General features: G+C 48.7%; 2 protein-coding genes across 4 annotated transcripts in view; one reads left to right on the top strand and one right to left on the bottom strand.

The window, feature by feature from the left end:
- Positions 1–1420: 1420 nt before the first annotated feature.
- On the top strand, positions 1421–8268 carry SRSF7 (serine and arginine rich splicing factor 7). The gene is made up of 9 exons (XM_069805262.1): positions 1421–1542; positions 1887–2067; positions 2213–2389; positions 3273–3347; positions 3437–3538; positions 3913–3966; positions 6143–6187; positions 6786–6821; positions 7956–8268. Exons 1-9 carry the CDS (start codon positions 1515–1517, stop codon positions 8008–8010), a joined length of 753 nt encoding a protein of 250 aa, XP_069661363.1. The 5' UTR covers positions 1421–1514; the 3' UTR covers positions 8011–8268.
- The window catches only part of GALM (galactose mutarotase), a 23541-nt gene continuing 12530 nt past the window's right edge, over positions 7811–18821 (bottom strand). For 2 of the 3 annotated variants that reach the window (XM_069805261.1, XM_069805258.1), the window contains 6 exons: positions 17651–17857; positions 16128–16209; positions 12617–12758; positions 12348–12522; positions 11761–11872; positions 7811–7993 (listed from right to left, as the gene is read on the bottom strand). In XM_069805261.1, coding sequence (XP_069661362.1) covers positions 11795–11872; positions 12348–12522; positions 12617–12758; positions 16128–16209; positions 17651–17857 — 684 coding nt within the window. In that variant the 3' untranslated portion in view covers positions 7811–7993; positions 11761–11794. The remainder of the gene's footprint in view (positions 7994–11760; positions 11873–12347; positions 12523–12616; positions 12759–16127; positions 16210–17650; positions 17858–18821) is intronic. The other variant, XM_069805259.1, reaches the window with a different exon arrangement.

Genomic DNA, 18821 nt, shown 5'->3' with positions numbered 1-18821 from the left:
AATACTTTATCAAATCAGCTCTTTTGGCCGAACCTCCTGGAAATCCAGCAATTTGTTTCCAATGTCATAAAATACATCCTAAGGGTGATTTCTTTAATACTCCACCGGTGGAACTTCCAGCCCCCATTATATAGAAACACAAATTCTATTATACTATACACGGAATACAGATTTTCTTACAACAACTTAATATAACTATAAATAAAATTACCACCAAGATAGGCAAACTTATAAATGCAATAACAATTGTGCTCATCAACCCAAAAAGGTACCCATGAAAGATTCAAATTCTTAGGGGGGCCATACCCCTTCTCCTATAGGGTCCTTTCCCTACGTCTACCCTGCACAGTCAAAAGCCTGCATCTTACAGATAGGTACCAAATACCAAAACCACAAATCCCCAAAATTACCAAAAGAATACCTTACTTATAAATCGCAGTTCTTGCTTCGAGCTCTTCAGTCCGGGGATCAAGGTCCCTCCCAAGAAATCCCAGTGCCGGCTGAGGTTCCTATGATCCCAGGATCTGTTGAGATTCAGAAGCAGTGTCCCATCTGGGTCGCCAACTGTTACCATAAATCGGCAGTTCAGAAACTCTCCGAGACTCGGTTTTGGAGTTTTGGAAAGCAGGCATTCTTTATTGCAGCACTGGGTACACGGGGGATCGCTCCACCTATCGCGTACCCCTGTCAGATCTAGTCGTATGGTTTATATACAAGTTCTGGATGCATATTCATTAGATTTCCAAGAATTGTCATACATATTCATTAATTTTTTCCAGGAGATTATTAGCATATGTAAGTGTCCTTTGCGCAGGCCTTTTCAGGTGCTATGGTGGTCTTCCATAGTGTTCCTCACTTGTCCATTACTTGACCCTCCTTAGCGGATTCTGCGCAGTACGGTCCTTCACACGTTTTGGTACAACTTACCCTATGGAATGCTCGTTAGTACTTCTTATGTTTACATTAGCGATGCAACCCATATGGTACTTTAAGCTAAATTATCTACAAGGACAGGAACAAGTAGAGAAGTTCCTATCTTTCCCGGCCATATTTATCCAGCAAAGTCCTATCTGTGCATTTTTCAGCAAAGATCATAAATTCACCAAGCACCCAGCTCAGTTTTAATTGCTCATGGTTTCCTTCTCTTCAGCTTTCGTTTTCCCAACCTTCAGCCTCTACCATATCAGTCCCCTTCGCTCACCTCAGGGTCCCGCCGCTGCCGGAAGCCCCCTCCCCGCCACTCCCGGTGGCGCAGGGGCTACCGAGTGACCTCCCCCCGCCGCCGCCGCCACCCCGACGGGCACCGGGCCCGTCCCGTCCCGTTCCTGTCAGGCGCCATCGGCCGCACCCCGCCGTCGCCGTGGCAACCCGCGCCCCCGCTGCTCCGCCCTGCCCCCCCCACCCCCCCCCGGCGCGCGCCTGCGCGGCGCCCGAGGGAGGCGGGAGCGCCGGGCAGGGCGCAGGCGCGATCGGCGGCGCGTGCGCGCGGAGGGGCGGTCGGCGGGGCCGTTAGGATGTCGCGTTACGGCCGCTATGGAGGCGGTGAGTTCCCGGGGCAGCGGGCGCGGCGGGCGAGGGCGAGGACGAGGGCGGCTTGGGGGAAGGGGCGATCGCCGCGAGAGAGCGGGGTGGGCGGCGGAGCGGGAAGGAAGGCGAGGCGAGGCGAGGCGAGGCGAGGCGGCCGCCGCCGCCATTTTGCGTCAGCGACTGTGGGGGAGGGGGTGCGCCCGCGCGTGTGCCGCTGCTGGCGGTGAAGGTGGGAGCGGGCCGCGCCGACAAGATGGCCGTGCCCGAGGGGGGCGGGGCGGGGCGGGGGCGCCGCCCCCCGCCGCGTGAGCCCACCTGTGCTCCGGCTCCGGCGCTGATCCCGGCTTCGCTCCCGGCAGAGACCAAGGTGTACGTGGGGAACCTGGGCACGGGCGCGGGCAAAGGCGAGCTGGAGAGAGCCTTCAGCTACTACGGGCCCCTGAGAACCGTGTGGATCGCCAGGAACCCGCCGGGGTTTGCCTTCGTGGAGTTCGAAGACCCGAGGGATGCTGAAGACGCTGTCCGTGGACTTGATGGGAAGTACGTGTGCATTTCAGGCGTTAGCAGGAGCTACAGCCGGTTTTAAGGCCAGAGAGGGAACCGGGGTTTTCTCTCTGGTTCTCCTTTTTGTAGTTCTACCCTAAACAGTAACGATTAACTTAGAGCCATCGCGGACTTGTTGCAGGGTGATATGTGGCTCCAGGGTTAGAGTGGAAGTGTCAACGGGGATGCCTCGTCGCTCCCGTTACGACAGGCCTCCTGCGCGGCGCCCCTTTGACCCTAATGACAGATGCTACGAGTGTGGTGAGAAAGGCCACTATGCTTATGATTGTCACCGCTATAGTCGCCGAAGGAGGAGCAGGTACGTGTGGGGCCAGGGTGGCTGGGTTGCTTCGCCAGTTCACTTTTGTGTAGCTCTTGTTAGCAAAGAACAGAATGTTACGCCAGTTTTCTTTAAATTTTAACGCTAGAATAAATGTATAGGTGTATATTACAATTTGTTGCTATTTCTATCAAATGTTAATATCTTAATAATCAACCTGGTCAAAACCTTTCAGGTTTCTTCGTTTGAGTCAGTCGCCTTGATTCAGAATGTCACGAGCCTTAAGATTTCATGCTGAGGCGCCTTGCAAATCCGACACTTAAGATCCTCCTAGACCTTGAGGTGATCAGCATAAGAGGCCAGATCCCCTCGAGCCATCTACACGTAGCTTCACCTTATTCTTTAAGGGCAGAAAATTTGAGACGGTGATCGCCGTAACAGTAAATTTGGCTTTCAATTGGGGCCCCCCTCCGGTTTAGAAAGAGGAACACCAGATTGACCACATTCCCACCTAGAAAAATCTTCTTGCGTCAATCAAGCCTCACCCTGGCTCATTGGGCTGTCAGTTTGATCGTCGTTAGATTGAAGAGAACACCTAGATGCAGCGATCGGCTATAGATACTTCTAGATCGTCTAGATCTGCTAGACCTTGGGCCAAAGAGGGTCGACCTGCAAACTTGCAAGGTTTATTTTAAATACACATTACAGTGTTTTCTATTCTAATGTAATTCTGCAATGTAATTCAGCTTTTAACATTTTTCTAGGTAGTAAAATGCTCAAGACAAGTAGGCCCAGAGATTTTTCCAACTGACAGATGCTAGTTCTTTAGTTGTCTGAAATCAGTTTTGACTTCAGCAGGGCCTCACATGCACTGATTGCTGCAGCTGTTTCCTGATACCTGTTTTCTCTAACCTAAAACCAGGTCCCGGTCTAGATCCCGTTCAAGGTCCCGAGGAAGAAGGTATTCTCGGTCACGCAGTCGGAGTCGTGGTAGGAGGTGTGCTTAAGTTTGTCTTTTATTCCTATTTGCTTCTTTTGCTTTGAAAAAGCTACACTTGTACAACTCTTCAATTGACTTCTTTGCAGGTCCCGGTCAGCTTCCTATCGTAGGTCCCGGTCCATTTCTCCTCGTAGGTCTAGGTCTGTGTCTCCCCGCCGGTCCCGATCGGGTTCCTTGAAGAGATCAAGGTAATTATTAGTAGTTTTTAATAGGTTGTGTGCTTTGTTTTTGTTGTTGTTTTTCATTTTAGTTAAGGGATTCAAAAAGGTGTTGGGTGGCAGACTTCGAAAGGTGTTGACCTCTAGAAATCAGACTGTAGCATGCTTTGAAAAGTTTCTGATAATCCTAGTTGAATTTACAGGTGTGGTAATATGGTTAGTTTTGAGACCTTACACAGCTGCATATCCCTTGATGAATTTTGATGTCTAAAACGTCTAATGATCATGTAGGTTTTAAATTCAACATGTAGACATTAATCTAGAGTAGTGCTGTAATTGTCATCACTTCTGGTTGAGTTGACTTCTTTGATTTTGTTTTAATTTGTCCTCATTTGTTATTTCAGGTCTAGATCAAGATCCAGATCTAGGTCCAGATCTGTTACGTGGCCCCGAAGCAGGTAAGATCTCTTCCGTGACTGTGGATACTTAGTAAAAGTTGCTTAAACGTCTGTTTAGGCTTTCTCACAGCTGTTAACATTTTCAGAAAAAAAAGTGTTTTCGCTCCACTAACTTAGGGGTCTGTAGTTTTAAAAAGCAAGGCAGAAAATTGTTCTTTCTCTTTTTATTGTTTTACATATCACTGACATCCAGGTCCTGATAGTTATCACTAGTACTGTTTTGATTGGGTTGCATTAACAGCTAACATAGCAAATGAATTTAGAATTAATCTGAAAAGTTTTCTTCTTTTTCCTTGTGTAGCACAGACGAGATTGTGGATTCTTCCCATTATTTGTCAGAGAAACCAGGATGCCCTTCCGGTAGTGCGTTAAAAGCATTAATGCATGTAGCCAGGCAAGTTGTGAAGGGCTTGCTAGTACCATGAGTGTTACAGCTGTTTCCAGCTCTGTTGAATAACAGAGCGTCAGTCTGCAGGAGCTGAATTCAATTTGAGATAAACATCTGTCAGAATTATTTTGTACCAACAAATGTGCCATAAGAGTGACAATCAAATTTTAAAGAAACACGGGATGTCATTTGTTCTCTGAAATTGTAGCTTAATCCTTCCATAGTAAGTGAATGCAGCTTGTGCTTTATGCAGTCTTGTCCAGGCAGCACGGCTGACATAGGTTGATTGGATGTCCTTGGCAAGCTGTCCTAGGAGAACAAGAGTAAACTGAAGTTCCACTCTGAAGAAGATGGGACTGCTCTTGCCGCAGCCCATTCCCGGGCCTATTGTTCTGGTTTGAAATCCATAACACAATAGTCAACCGTGAAGAAACACAAAAAAAACAAAGGGAAGCTTTAGCTGAAGGGCGTAAGCGGAAAAGCCTGCATCTGAAGATGGGAGATTTGGTGCTGAAAGGTGGTGGTGGCGTTTTCTGAGAGTAGAACAGCAAGCAATGACAGGAGGCAAAGACCAGAAGATGGCTTAGTTAAGAGCAGAAACTCACACAAACAGTCCAGAAGCTAGTAAAAAGAGAAGGGAAATTCCCTGAGGCAGTCGAGCAATGCCTTTCACTGATTAGGTATACTTTCTCTACCTGTTGCTAAAATATGTTGAATCTTAATACCATTTGTTCCAATGTGACTAAATCATGGCTTATCACTGTCCACTTTCAGTGATAAGCAGAAGACAGCTACAGTCAACACACTCTCAAAGAGAAAAACATCTTGATTTTACCACTATTGTTTTCTTTTTTCAGTACCAGGATGGTTTTCTGCAGTGTAAAGGATGCTTTTAGTGACATTTCTAGACTATTGTGTGACACCTTTCATTGTAAGTAGAGATTAAGTCACTGAGGCAGAGGAAATTACACACGTACAAGTACAGGGAAGTGGCAAAATATTGGTGCTTAACTCTAATGAGGTCACTGTTAAACTTCCACATGAGGCAATTGGAAGATGGTTTGTTTACAGAAGAATCGAAGGAATGCATAGCACCCAGAGATGGGCTCTTGAGTCAGAAGGAATACAGACTGCATAAGTACTACATGATGTTTGCTGGTTTGACAGTGTCAAAGCTACATCTGGAAGCTGTTGTGGAAAGCCTTGGATGTGGGAAGTAGAAGACTTCCTTTGGGAACCTAAAAGTTTCAGTTATTTTAGGCAGTATTAGTATTCTTCTGGTGTAGCAGTCTTATCTCAGACTGAGATTTTTGACAATCTTCACAAGGGTTAAGTTCAGAGAGATTTAAAAAAATATTTTGAGCAAGTGCTTACATAAGATGAAGCACAGAGGAGAAGGTATTTGTAGGAGCGTGCTGCCTGCAGCCAGTTGCAACTATAGTGGTAGATGTCACTCAAGCCTAATAAAACTTTTGCAAGTTTAGAGCATGGCTTTTTACTGGCTTTGTGAAAATACTGGCCAGGATTTGGATTGTTCATGTATTCTTGTCACCTGCATCAGCAAACGCCAGTCATCAGCCGGGGACCAAAGTACAGAACAACACGTGCACCATCTATTTAAAAAGCTTTCTTCCGAAACTTAGCAGGAAAAGGCCTGGAAATGTGCAGGATTCTGTCTGTTCAATATGACAGTTCTTACACATTTAGTGTGAATCTTGCTGTCTCAACTGTGGGAACATGCATGCTACCAGCTTCCCTGCTGAGCTGTGTTTTTAACTCTTCTTGTAGGTCTAGGTCTCATGGCAGATCAAAATCGGGCTCGCCGGCTAAGAGGTAAGCATACAGAGATAAAGCCTGCAGTAGTATCTAGAATTCGGTATTGGGTTTGCATGATGAACAGAGCCTGGTCCTTTAGGAAGAAAATCCCCCAAACATGGGTGCCCAGCTAATCTGTTTGCGATATGACTGAGATCATAAAATTCCCTCTGCAGCTATTTGGAGTATGTTCCTTACCCATCTCTTTGTTTTCATTAGCTTTCTCTAGTTTCCAACATAGTACTGACTTTTTTGTGTCTTTGTGCTCAGTTCTGTTAAATATTTCTATCCATCAGATAAAGGGCTTCAGCTTTATTAATGCTGTTGATAAAACAGCAGGAATCTGGTGATGTTTCTTTTCTCAAAGCTTCACCTCAGTACTACCCCTTGTTTTCCTATTTTGTCTACTGAAGACAGTTGCTTAAAATTAATCTCCACGCTAAATGAATTGAGAATCCCTGCCAGAGTAAAAGTTGTTTTGAAAACTTTGCCATTTTAAAGAGCTTCTGGCTAGATTCCCATAATAATTCCATTGTTGTCTGAGATGCTTATGTTTTTTGAATACAAAAGTTCCATTTGACCTTTAAGCTGCATTGATGATATTCTGTTTTGACAGTCGGTCAAAGTCCCGATCACCATCTCCAAAGAGAAGGTATGTTTATCTCCCTGCTAATAACGTAGACTCTGTAGAGCTGGCATTTTAGTATCTGCAGTGATCTCTGCTGAGGAGTTTGACTGCTGCTTGTAGGAAAATACTGGAAAGGTATTTTGCTGAGATGTCTTCGACAGAAATAACGTTGTGATTGTGGTTTTATGTATGGTAATAAATACATGGTAGTCATTCCTCAGGATTCTGGTTATGTAGCAGTGTTACATCTTGCCTTTGCTCCTGTGTTCATTTGAGTTCACTAACAGTTTTACTGCACAGAGACTTTCTACTGGTGAGCTTAAAGCACAGAATAAATGTGGGAATTGGCTTTGAGTCTCATTAAAAGCTGCGGTGAGATAGAGTGGAGTAAAGTGGCACAGCGGTCAGGATTGGAAGGTCGAGCCTGTTATTTAATCTGTTCTTTTTCCCAATAAGTTGGTAAATAATTATCCGTGTGTGTGTATGCCGATGTTTGTAGTGACAGAATCAGCAGCGTTTTTTTCCCTAGTTTGAATTCTTTAGTAGTTCATTTTTATGACTTCAGTGCTCAGGATTTGTAGGGAGGGGATATATCCTAGGAAGAATAGCTGTAGAACTGCCACGATGTGTCCCTTGCCTTGGTGATCTTTCTGCCCTGCAAGTTGTTTCTTTCTTTTTTTTACATACTCACAGAACTTCCGCACTTAGCTTTGCTTCATTTAAAAACGTGGCTGTATGTAGTCTAACCTCAGAAACAATGACAAGGGACTTGAAGAAATGCTCATAAATGCTGAGCGATCACCGTAATAGGTTTTGACAAGCTGCTGTATCAGAACAGCGAAGAAGTAGCCTGCTTCCATGAACGTCACTATTAGTAGTACCCTTTAGATGACTTTACAGTGATCACATTTAAATTGTGTTATAAAAATAACAGTAGAGAAATGCAACAATGTGAAAGTAAAAACCATAAAATAAATGTATTATCTCTAACATTAAATCATCAACCCATTAGCTTTGTTAACAGTGATTTGTTGTTTTATTAGAAAACAATGCTTAAAGGCTGCTGAAGTAGTCTAGGTGTCCTCCTGTTGCTTTTTCCTGTATTTGTGAATCCCAAATGACTACTGAAATACTAACTGTGGATTCTTTTCCTTTCAGTCGTTCACCATCAGGAAGCCCTCAAAGAAGTGCGAGTCCTGAAAGAATGGATTAAAGTTATGAAGTTAATCTTTTAGGAAGAAAGTTATTTTGCTTACATTATTATAAGGGATTTTGTGGTGTCTTTGTAAATGTAAGAATGTAGATAGAAGAGTATATCAACTAAAATTTGGCATGATCTGGGTCTTCTGAGTTAGTCACACCAATAGACTAGCACAGGTCTCTTTTTATTGTATGAATTAACTTCCTGTGATATGAAAATGTGGGACTTTTTTATTGGCACATTGAAATAAAATGTGTATTTTTAACTAAACCTTCTCTGTAGTAACCCTGCTGCTTCTGTTAACATTTGGGTAATTTTAGCTGTGTGCCATGTAATGTGGATGAAAAATGTCTAAAATGGGAATGACTAATACTAGTGTCTTCTCAAACTAGTCACTTTTCACATTTATTGTTGAACGGTCTTTGGTGAAAGGATCAGTTTCTGCTTTCCTTGAAATGGAACTTAAAATCCATCTCTGTCTGCAGATGGCTAAAAATTTGCATATGCCCTTTTTATTCCTTTATGATGCTTAGTGGGCATTCATTTTTCTCCGTGATCTAACTATTCTGCAAATCTTACTCTCTGGTGCTTGACTAGTTATGATACCCAATGCCCAAAAACTTAAGGATGAGCTTTTATTCAAAATACTGACATCTTTTAAATGAGTAACATCTGCAGAAACGTCTAAATGTAATAGAAATCATCAATAACTTGACAATTGCTACTTTTGCTTGTTGCATTTTTTAGTTCTTTAAGCTATTAGTATAAAGAAGACTTCTTAAAATGTCGCAAGGCATGCTTTCCTTTTTTGAGGGAAGATAAAAGGTCTTCCGACCTACTTGCTGAAGGACCTTAGGAAGATGTGTTTGAGAGGCAAAAGAAAGCTGTTACTAGTCTTTCTGCAGCTCACTCAAAACTTTTCTCAAAGTGAAAGATTCTCACAGCTGACCTCAGGAATTCTAACCTGCTTCACAGAAATCAGTATGATTTTAAAGCAGCCCAGATCCTGGAGACGATTTTGTTGAATTAAGCTAATTTCTTCCAGCAAATACACCTGCAGGATTAATTATTTGTGTACAGGTATGTCAGGCTCTGTGTTTGTCTTCATTCTGTAGTCAAGAATTGCATGATAAAGCACTTTGTTGACACAGATCACAGCAAAAGACTGGAAACATGTTAGACTGTGAACAAACAAAATGGTAGGCGGGGGGGGGGGGGGGGAGCAAACCTTTTTTTACTGTGATGGGGTATCTAGTAGAAATAAAGGCCAGTTTTGGCAGTAAACAAACACTGAAATGTAAAGTGAGGCCTGTTTGGGCTTCTGGCAAAATCTATCATGGCAGTTTGCTTCCAATGTGTAAACCACAGCAGAGCATCTTAAATGAAAAAAAAAAATCAGAAGATTAACTTTGGTGACACCTTGGGTAACCCATGATTTAAAAAAAAACAGGCTTCCTGTTAACAAGGAGTTCATGGTGTTTTTTCAGTGTATGAGCAAATGGTGCAGATTCTGAGCGCACTGCCATGCTGCAGCATTGTCTGGCCTTTATGCCTAGTCCTCACTCATGGGTTCTTGGTGTCTGCCTGGACGGTCCTGTGGTGCTCGGCAGTGGGGATTAGCGTTTCACCTGCCGGGTGCGATGGTTGATATTCTGGCAATATCCACTAAATTCCACCGTTGCCGCAATGGGAGAGCCGGGGGCGACACAAATGTTGCCATGCAGTGATTTAGCGGAAATGCCTGAAGCCTGTGACTTGTGTTTGGAATATTTATTGGTTGTGCATTGCCTGGCCGGTTTATAGCGTGCCTGCGTCACAGACACGTGTACGCCAGTGCTATGGAATTTGATCAGCTTTTTTCTCTTCTGTACTCTTACGGCAAACCTACTCCACAATAAACCTGCAGACTAACACGACAGCTGTACTGGTACCTGTTTTTCAGTACCCAGAGACACTGTGGAAGATGGAGCAGAGGAGCCTGGGGTTTCCGTAGGGGACTGGGGTTCCCCTAAACCCAGGCTTAGCGGTGAGAACCTAAGCGAGGAGGCAGGGCTGTGCTGGTGGGGCAGCCCTGCCTGCAGCTGCGGCCACTATGAAGGATGGCCAGCACTCCTGAGGTGCAGAGCAGTGGCAAATCTGGCATCCACGCTTCTGTGCAGCTGCGGTGACCAAAATTGAGGGTGGCTGTGCTGACTCCCTCAGCTCTAGTCGTCCTCCTTGGAGCAGGCTGCGCAGCTCCAGCTCTCACCCCAGTTTGGTAGGACTTCACCAAAAATTCCATACGGTCTTTGTGAGCTCCTGGAAAAGATGCCCGGACAGGGGCGTGTTTGTGTGACTGCTGCTGCCATGACCCTGGCCCCTGCACCTCTGCGCAGGCGGGCTGGGGCCGGGGGGCAATGGACCTGTACCCGAGGTCTCTGATGCAGTGGGCAAGCCCCACTCACAGGGCTGATGGCGCTTCCACCCCTGGTTTGCAACCTAGCATTTCCTGAGCTTGTATCAGCGGCGCTGTATTCTCCAAATGATACCAGTCCTTAGGCGGTACGAACTGCAGCCACCTAATGTGTGACCGCTGTGCGCTCGGGGCATCGCAGGACAGTAGTGGGATGCTCGTTATGGGGATCAGAGTGGCAGAACTGACTTGTGACAGGTCTGCCAGGTTTGCAAGCCCATTAGCCAGGCACTTCCACTGCTGGCAAGGTCATTCCCGCAGCCCTGCAGACGAGGAAGCGCACTGGAGTGCCACGGGTCCCGGCTGCAATCTGCCGGCGGGAGCCAGGACTTGTGCGGCCCCTTCAGCAGCAGCATGGCAGGAGAAGGTGGGAGTCAGGCTGCAGTGCCTCACATGGGGTGCCTGGCCCAAGGGCTGGCTACCGCCATGTCCCTAGGGAAAGGGGTGCCAGCTCCCTAATACAATGGCACTGCCATCCCCCTGGCTTGTGCCAATTTTTTATGCAACCTCAGAAACATGGAGGTTTTCATCAGACAGGCCTGTTCCAGGCTTTTGGGTATTTCACATGGAAACAGATTAAGAGGATGGTTTTCCTCCCGCAGTTGTATATTCAGGACTGTAGATGGATGCATCCGCTTTACTTCAGCAGCCCAGGCGTAGCACAGAAGATGCTCTTGTGCAGCTATCGCTGCTGGCTTCAAAACAGGAGCCAGGGTGGCCAGCTGGGATAATCCCAGCACGCCATCCTCTGCAAAGCTATTCTGCGTGACTACTGCGTACCCATGCCATCACAACGCTGTCAGAACTGGCGGCTCCAGCTGCGAGGGCTGCCCTGTTGCCTCGCAGGGGAAGGGCAGGGCACCCTTTGATGAGCTGACACCGAGCTGTGGGGCAGGGCAGTGGCGGGGAGAGACCAGCAGCCAGCACAGCTCAGAGCATTTTATTGGGAATAGCTGGTGGTGTAACGAACAACCACAACTTTATCAGCCTTCCTGCATGCTCCACATGGCTGTTACCAGATACTCTCCTGCTGTAGTTTGAGCTGCAACATGCCATGTCCCTAAACAAGGTGTTTTCAGTGCATTTTTACTGCGAAACAAAACCTAATGCCCACGCTGGACAGAGGGCGAGAGCTTTGCACAGACCAGATAGCGGCAGAGCTGGTGACAGGAGTTAAAGCCAGCAGAAACCATGGGTGAAAACCACAGAGGAGGAAAACAGTTCCCAAGTGGGATGCATCACCCAGCGTAGTTTGAAAGCGCCGTTCGGCACCTGGTGGGCTTTCTGGCTAACCTGCTAGAGGCACTTACCCCTCTCGGTGTTAGGAGTCAGCATCCCCTCGCCTTAAGCAGTGTTGAACACGAGCCACGTGGTGTGGTTGTACTCCTCGCCCGGCTGGAGTAGGGCGTTGGGGAAGTGGGGCTGGGGAGAGGCAGCAGCATGTCAGTGACCGTGAGCGCACACCACAGGACCAGAAAGGGTCACCAGGGCATGGCCGCATCCCCTCGGCCTTCCTGGGGCAGCATCCCACGGCTCCCCCGAGCATTTCCAGCAGCAGCATTTAACCACCAGCTGGCCGAGTGCGCGAGTCCTCCCCCTGGTTGAATTCAGGCCCCATGGAGAGGACGTGGCAAGGCCCCGGTGGGGTCTTCTGCTCTAGACACTGTGCCCTCAGGAAGCCAGGCTGTGTGGGGCCAGTCCCCACTGCACTGGCCAACCCCTGCCTAACGCCACAGGATGTTGTGACCTGTGCCTGCCTCAATCCTGGTGTCTACAAAGTGTACCCTCACCAAACAGACTCTGTTCATATATTTAATGCCCCAGAGACATGGGGGGGAGGGGTATGGTCCCCCACCGCAGGACCCAAGCAGCTCCCTGGGGTGGGGGGACGGTTCACCTTGTTGATGGCATCGGGCCAGTTCTGGGTTTCCAGGCAGAAAGCCGAGTGCTTGGGGTATGCGATGGCGCCTTTGCCCTTCAGGGAGCCGTCCAGGTTGTTCCCGGTGTAAAACTGGATGCCAGGCTGGGTGGTGTGAACCTCCATGGCCCTGCTGGTGGGTGGGTGGCGAGCCCTGGGGAGATGCCAGTGGAGGATGCCGAGGGGTTGGCCAAACGGGCGCCCCGTGGCTCCAACGGTGGGGGACCCCTGCCACGGTCCCAGCCTACCTGGCCGCAAGGCGTCGAGCCTGCACCTGCGGCAGGCAGAAGTTGTGGTCAAAGCCATCCAGGTGAAACTTCTGCAAGTGCTTCCCCAGCTTCACAGGCTGCCGGAGATCAAAACCGGTGCCCTGCACAGCGGCCACCTCCCCTGGGCAAGGAGAACAGCAGTGTCAGCCGCTCACCCACACGCCAGCAAACACCTGCGGTGCTGGCCCCTGTGCAGGGTTGAGATGCCTCGCTTTGGTGAGCTGAGGGTTTTAAGCTGTTTGTGATCCTTACCTCGTTGTGGTGCCCTGCTTCAAGCAAGCTTGCCTTGTGGCCACTGTGACTCGGGCTTGGGCATGATCACCTTGTCCCCCAGCAGAGCTGGCAGCCCCCGGGGACACTGCTGTGCTTAGCTGGGACAAAGCAAAGCCAAGGAGCCAGAAAACAAGAGGGGGGGGGCTTGTATATTTAACTATAAAAGCTAATTAATATAACCCCAAAACTTATTAGCTATTAATATTTATATACATATAAGATATATATACATATACTCGCACTCTCTCTCTCTCTAAAAAAATGAATCCTCCCAGAACTCTGAACAAACATCCGTGAGATGGCCACGAAGGTAGCCCACCTGCCAGGATGGTGAATACGGGCTGCATTCTGGGACCCATCCCCTCCTGCCTCAGGGCATTGTTTCTGGAAAAAAAGGTTTGAGACCGTAAAACCAGCTTTTTCTCTCAAGTCTTTTTTTTAAGGCCTGATGTGGGGACTCAGCATCCCGTGATAAAGCTCTTGCAGTGAGAACAACCCTAAGACATACTAAATGCAGTGCAAAACATAGTCATCCCAACCCAAAGGCAAGGGGTTTTGCACAGGGGAAGGTGAGAGAGGAAGGGCAGGGGAGGGGATTTTTCCCTAAAGTCACCCTTTTCCACCCCTCTGTAAAGGGGGAGGTTTCCAAGGGTCAGCAGGCAGCTGCCGAGTGCACGAGCATGCCGGTCCTGCTGCCAGCCCCACGCACTGTGCTCTGCTCGCTGCACTCATGCCCAGCTCGGCTGCAGCTCTGCACTTGTTCTGCTCTGCAAATCTTGAGAAACATCAGTCTCCACCTGATAAACAGCACACTTCTGTGGCTTCTGATCCTATCTAAAAAGAGCGCATTTACTGAATTCAGTAGTGGTGTGGAAAAATGCCTTGAAAAAAACCACATTTTGATTTAGGCACTTACATAAAATACAGCAGCCATTGCACACAAGGGCTCTGTCTTTAATAGTTGCACAAATCTCATCTTCACCCCAGGGCTAAGACTATACAGTTTTATCAGCTTCAAAGGCTACATTTACCCAAAACACCAAGAAGGAACTGCAAAAAGCAGGGGCAGCAAGCTGGCTGCAATTAAGATGTGAAATAGCTTCATGGTGAAAGCAGTGAGGAGATGCAGGGCAGTGGGTTGGGTACGGCCTTAAGCTCTTCCCCAGCTTGAGCCCAGGCATGACACACCAAGCTGAGCAAAAGCCACCTGGACTGGGAGACCCACTCCTCCAGGTGCAAGCTGATGCATGCACGCACAGTGGTTTTGGTTCATGAACACAGACGTAACTCTGGTTTTAGCAGACACCCGAGCTAAAAAGCTTTCTTGCTTTCTTTTTTTTACTTTTTAAAGCCTCTCTTCCTCTCCCTCCCAAAGTCAGAAGGTGCACTCAGCAAAGCCGCCCTGCAAGACCATGAGGGAAACAAGCCCTGCCATTTCCAGAAGAGCCTACGCTTACCAGAAACCACCCCGCAGGCTCATGCACTCCTTGGGCACAGATGCTGCCCCACACCCAGTTTCTCTTCCGTTGATGCTGGCTGCACTCAGGAGCCTTCCTGGCATTTATGGCCCAGACCGGCTGCTTGGTGGTCCTGTCACCACTCTGTCCTCTGGAGACCTCCAGTATGGCACGGCACCCTCGCCTACCACGGCTCAGTATCTGCACTCCGATGGCCTCCATTCCTCTAAGCCAGTGGGACTGGATGAAAAGCCATCATTCAGGAGCAAATCTAGAAGTCTCCTTTTTTCATTATTTTAATCTATTTTACATTTTTCAAAAATTAAGCCAAACACAGCTTTTTTCTTTTTTAAATAATGCTTTTCATTCTTAAAAACGATAAAACTTGGTATCAGATTCATTTTGCAATTAGATCAACTCTTACTGCAACTCAGCACAGTCACTTATGCTAAAGGAAAAGTGAGTGTTGGAGCAGCATGGTGGGAGGGCTGGAGTCAAGCCACCCAAAGCACCCTGTTAGCAGTGGGACTATTGCCGAGGGCATGTGTTCGGTGCTGGCTCTCCTGCGGGTATGGGGAACGTGTTCCCTGTCCCAGCTTGTTCAGATTATTTAACTTAGCGGCTCAGTTGTTTATGGGGAGGAACAGAGTGGAAGTGGTGGGGGAAAAAAAACTAGAAAGCCCTGTTTTTTCTGTTTTACCCCCTGAATCAAGACTGGGTGCAAGAGGCTGCCAGCTTGCTTCTCCGTGCTGAGGCTGGAGACAGTAGCAATACCACCTTTGTTTAATTAACCTGCTTAGCATGCAAAATATGCTGTTTTCCTTAACTGGCTTTCCTCTTTTAGCCATTCAGGACATTAAAGACAGGAAAGAAAAGTGTTGGTTTTGTGTCTTCAGCCTCCCAGCCAGTAGCAGCTGCTCCCTCATCCCGATGAAGGGACTGGTGGCTCAGCTTTTGCAGGGAAGGACAATGCTGGGGTCCCGAGCACCAGAGATCCCAGCAGCTCTAGAGCTCAGCTCCAGGCCTGGGAGCTGCCCTCCGGATCAGGGAGTCTGACCATGTCCTGGTGTGCTGTTGCATTCACTGACAGCAGCCTGGTGCCTGGAGCATGCTGCATGCGTCTCCCACATTTTACTGAGGCTTAAGAAACAAATTCTCCTGCTTTCTGTGGACTTTGCATATGGGCTGATCTTATGGAAATAAGATCTGTGGAAGTAAGACCTTGACATCACATGGAAAATCCCAGTAGAGAAGTATGGTAAAGCTGAACACTGCTGGAAGAAGCAAAGCAGGCGAACCCCAGGCCAATCCCACCTTTCAAAGTGCTCTCTGGTGGCCCCACTGGCCCTGGGAACAATGGCTCGGCCTGCAGGGAAATGCTGGCCAAACAGGTCTGGAGGGACGTGCTTCGATCCTGTGACATAGGTAGCTCGTCTCCTGGATGGGCCCCTTGGACCCATGTTGCAGTCTCACATCCCACTTGCGTCTGGCTCCATTTCCTACCTGCACCCCCTGGACAGACCCTGGTCCTCTTCCTCTCCAGGTCTGGGGCTGGTGATGGACCCTGCTACCCACACCTGGCTCTGCCCACTCTGCTCAGGTGCTGTGGGACTGTGCCAAGGGGTGAGGGCCCTGCTGTGCCTGGGGTGCCCTGGGTCCTGGTGTGTCCACCCTTGCCGGGCAGTGCTGTTCCCCGATACCCACCAACACTCATCTGTAAAACCATCTCCACCATGTGCCGCGGGTGTCGCACCACCCACCAGTAGGGATCTTGGTGTTGTCCACAGGCAGGTAGGAATCCGCTTCAATAGAAATCTCATGGTCATAGATATCCCGTGAGCCCTGCAGGAGGGTGGGAAATACTAGGATTCCTGCTGCAGCCCTTCCACCTTTCAGGCAGCCCTAAGGACTCCCGGGAAGTGACTGCCCATGGTGGTGCTACGGCTGATCTGGTAGTGCCTGGGGGACCTCCTGGCCGTCATCCCACCTTGACCCTGGGCACAGGACAAAGGTACCAGCACAGACAAAAACCTGCATGGGACCTAGGAGCTGTAAATCCTGCAGGGCTGAGACTATCAGCCTGAACTTGCACCTCACCAAGCACTACCACCCTGCAGATCAACTAGCCAAAACATGCTGCTTGCTGAGCATACAGCGGTGGGCAAGAGCGGAAGGAAGCAAGCGTGGGGAAGTGCAACCCATCCTCTTGGCTCATCTCCTGCAGAGCAGGGGGTTGCACTCCTCTTCCTCTCCTGCAGCCTCAGGGATGCTGGCAGGGAACCTGCCGGGCTGGAAGGGGAGCAGGATCAAAGTTGAGCCTGCACGTCACTGTCTAATCTGAGCAGAGAGGTCCCAAAGGTCTCCTGTTCCTCTGGAAACACGCCTGCGTTGCATGCTGTAGGTGTTGATATTACTGTACCGTTGGGAGGACAAACAGAGGGTAAACTAACAACTGCACAGCCATTATTAGGGCAGTAGCCTGAGCAGACCTCCTGCATGGAGGGGCTGGGATGTCTCTCACTAACACTTTTAAGCATCTTTGTGTGATTGCGCTGTCCCATCCTATTGCTCTGCCCAGCAAGAGTTTATTTCTCAGATCCTTTTCCTCCAAGGCCAGTTATAAACAGGGTGAGACTAAACCACAGGTGCAATACAGTGCCTGTCTAGTTGGCAGGACCCTGGACTGGTATGGGTGAGCCCTCTGCACCCTGCTACTGCCCTGCTCTGCAACCTTGGCCGCCTCACATCTCCTTTCCATGATGTTTCTCCTCCCCATTTTGACCTGGGTATTTTGGTGCTGCACAGACTCTGGCTGGCACTACAGGCCCTGATCTCAGCCACACCATCCACACAAGGGTTCAGTACGTTGTCTCAGGAGCGCCAACAGAAGACAGCTAAGAAATGCCAGTCCACCACTAAGGCATGCCGGTTCTGCACCTCCTCTGTAATCTTCCCAAGGAACCAGGAGAGACTGAAACTCTCCAGTTACACACAAAAGGAGAGTTAATATTCATGATGGGATGTCTCTGTTCACAAGGCACCGGGATAATGCATCCTCACTTGAGGTCTTTGTGATTTAGTCCTGTCTCAGCTTGTAGGCTGCATGCAGCCCATGATGCATAGAGACAACCCCCATCGCTGTATCCCCAGAAGCATGCTGTGTCTCCAGATCAGCATGTTGGACCCAATGATCCCATGGGAAGCCCATGAATCATCCCATGGATCCTGAGGCTTTTTTCCCTTGCACAGTGTCCCTCCACGGGCTTCATCTCCCCACGCTTACCTGCCCTGCGAGGTTGAAGTATGCATGGTTTGTCAGGTTGATGGGTGTTGTCTTGCTGGTCTGGGCTCGATAGTTGATGGCCAGCTCCCCGCCGCTGAGTGTGTAGGTCACCCAGACTTTCAGGTCACCAGGGTAGCCTTCCTCACCATCAGGGCTAAGCCGGAAGAAGCAGACACCATTTGGGAGGACCTGGGGGCTCCAGAGAACCTGCAAGGAACATGCCATTGGTGGGACAGTCATGGGAAACACAGTGCCCTTCTCTCCTGCCCTAGGTTGGGCTGAAGCCAGGGACAAAAGCTACTCAAAGAATGAAGCCCCGAAACAAAGGTTTTTTTCAATCATCTTTCCTGCTCTTACTCCTAGAAGACAAAAAAAAAAAAAAAAAAGCCCAAACAATCTTTTTCTCCCTATGAAGGACTAAAAAACAATATTCCCTTGTTGAAAAGGGGAAGTGGGAGAAAACACAAGCACCAGCCTGCTCTTGGTCAGCCAGGGCCAGCAGCAGGGAACAAGCTTTCCAATGAGCAGCCACACAAACAAGGCAGTTTGATCTGATGGGGGTCTGTCCCAGGCTGTGTTACAGCCTAAGAGGGTCCACGTGTTTCATTTTTGCCCTGCAGCTGGACTTATTTCCTCTCCCTTGGATCTCCTGGTGTGCAACATTGCCTCAACAAGCTGCTGCCTTTCCCTCAGCTAACTCGGGGATGGCTTCTAGGACTATGTGAATACACACTGGGAGCTCCTGCTTACTGTCTGGGGTTGGGTTAAATAGTACCAGATGTATTGCCAGATACATCCACACGTCAGTGCTGAACCAGAGAACTGGGACCTCTCCGTTTCTTTCCCCTGCCAGAGGCCGGGGCTCTGCTTGGAGCCAAACCTGCTGGCGAGCGAAGGAAGCCAGCACACTGTAAATTTAGCTATCCAGACCGCCTCTTTGACCCTGGCCGTGGACCTGATGCTAAGCAGACGTCTCAGCCCCTTGCAGGATGGATGTGTGACAGGAGGGGAGGTGCCCAGTCTCTGGAGCTTTGCATCTACCTAAGGAATAGTTACTGTCTAATCAAAGAGGACAGATCTAGGGGCAGGGGCCAGATAAGGGTTTTGAGATGATCCCTTTCATGTCCTCTGCAGAGATCACAAATTCAGGGCACTTGCCAAAAGCCAACGT

Source organism: Haliaeetus albicilla, chromosome 17 (assembly GCF_947461875.1).
Source record: "Haliaeetus albicilla chromosome 17, bHalAlb1.1, whole genome shotgun sequence".
Classification (NCBI taxonomy): domain Eukaryota; kingdom Metazoa; phylum Chordata; class Aves; order Accipitriformes; family Accipitridae; genus Haliaeetus; species Haliaeetus albicilla.
Note: the sequence above shows the minus strand (reverse complement) of the source record. Positions and strands in the feature narration are given on the sequence as shown.

Bases quoted from the DNA above. Each gene is read 5' to 3' on its own strand.
- SRSF7 (XM_069805262.1), top strand. From the start codon at position 1,515: ATGTCGCGTTACGGCCGCTATGGAGGCG. The intron at 2,390-3,272 runs GTACGTGTGGGG...ACCTAAAACCAG, and splicing joins AGTCGCCGAAGGAGGAGCAG to GTCCCGGTCTAGATCCCGTT. The intron at 3,348-3,436 runs GTGTGCTTAAGT...ACTTCTTTGCAG, and splicing joins AGTCGGAGTCGTGGTAGGAG to GTCCCGGTCAGCTTCCTATC.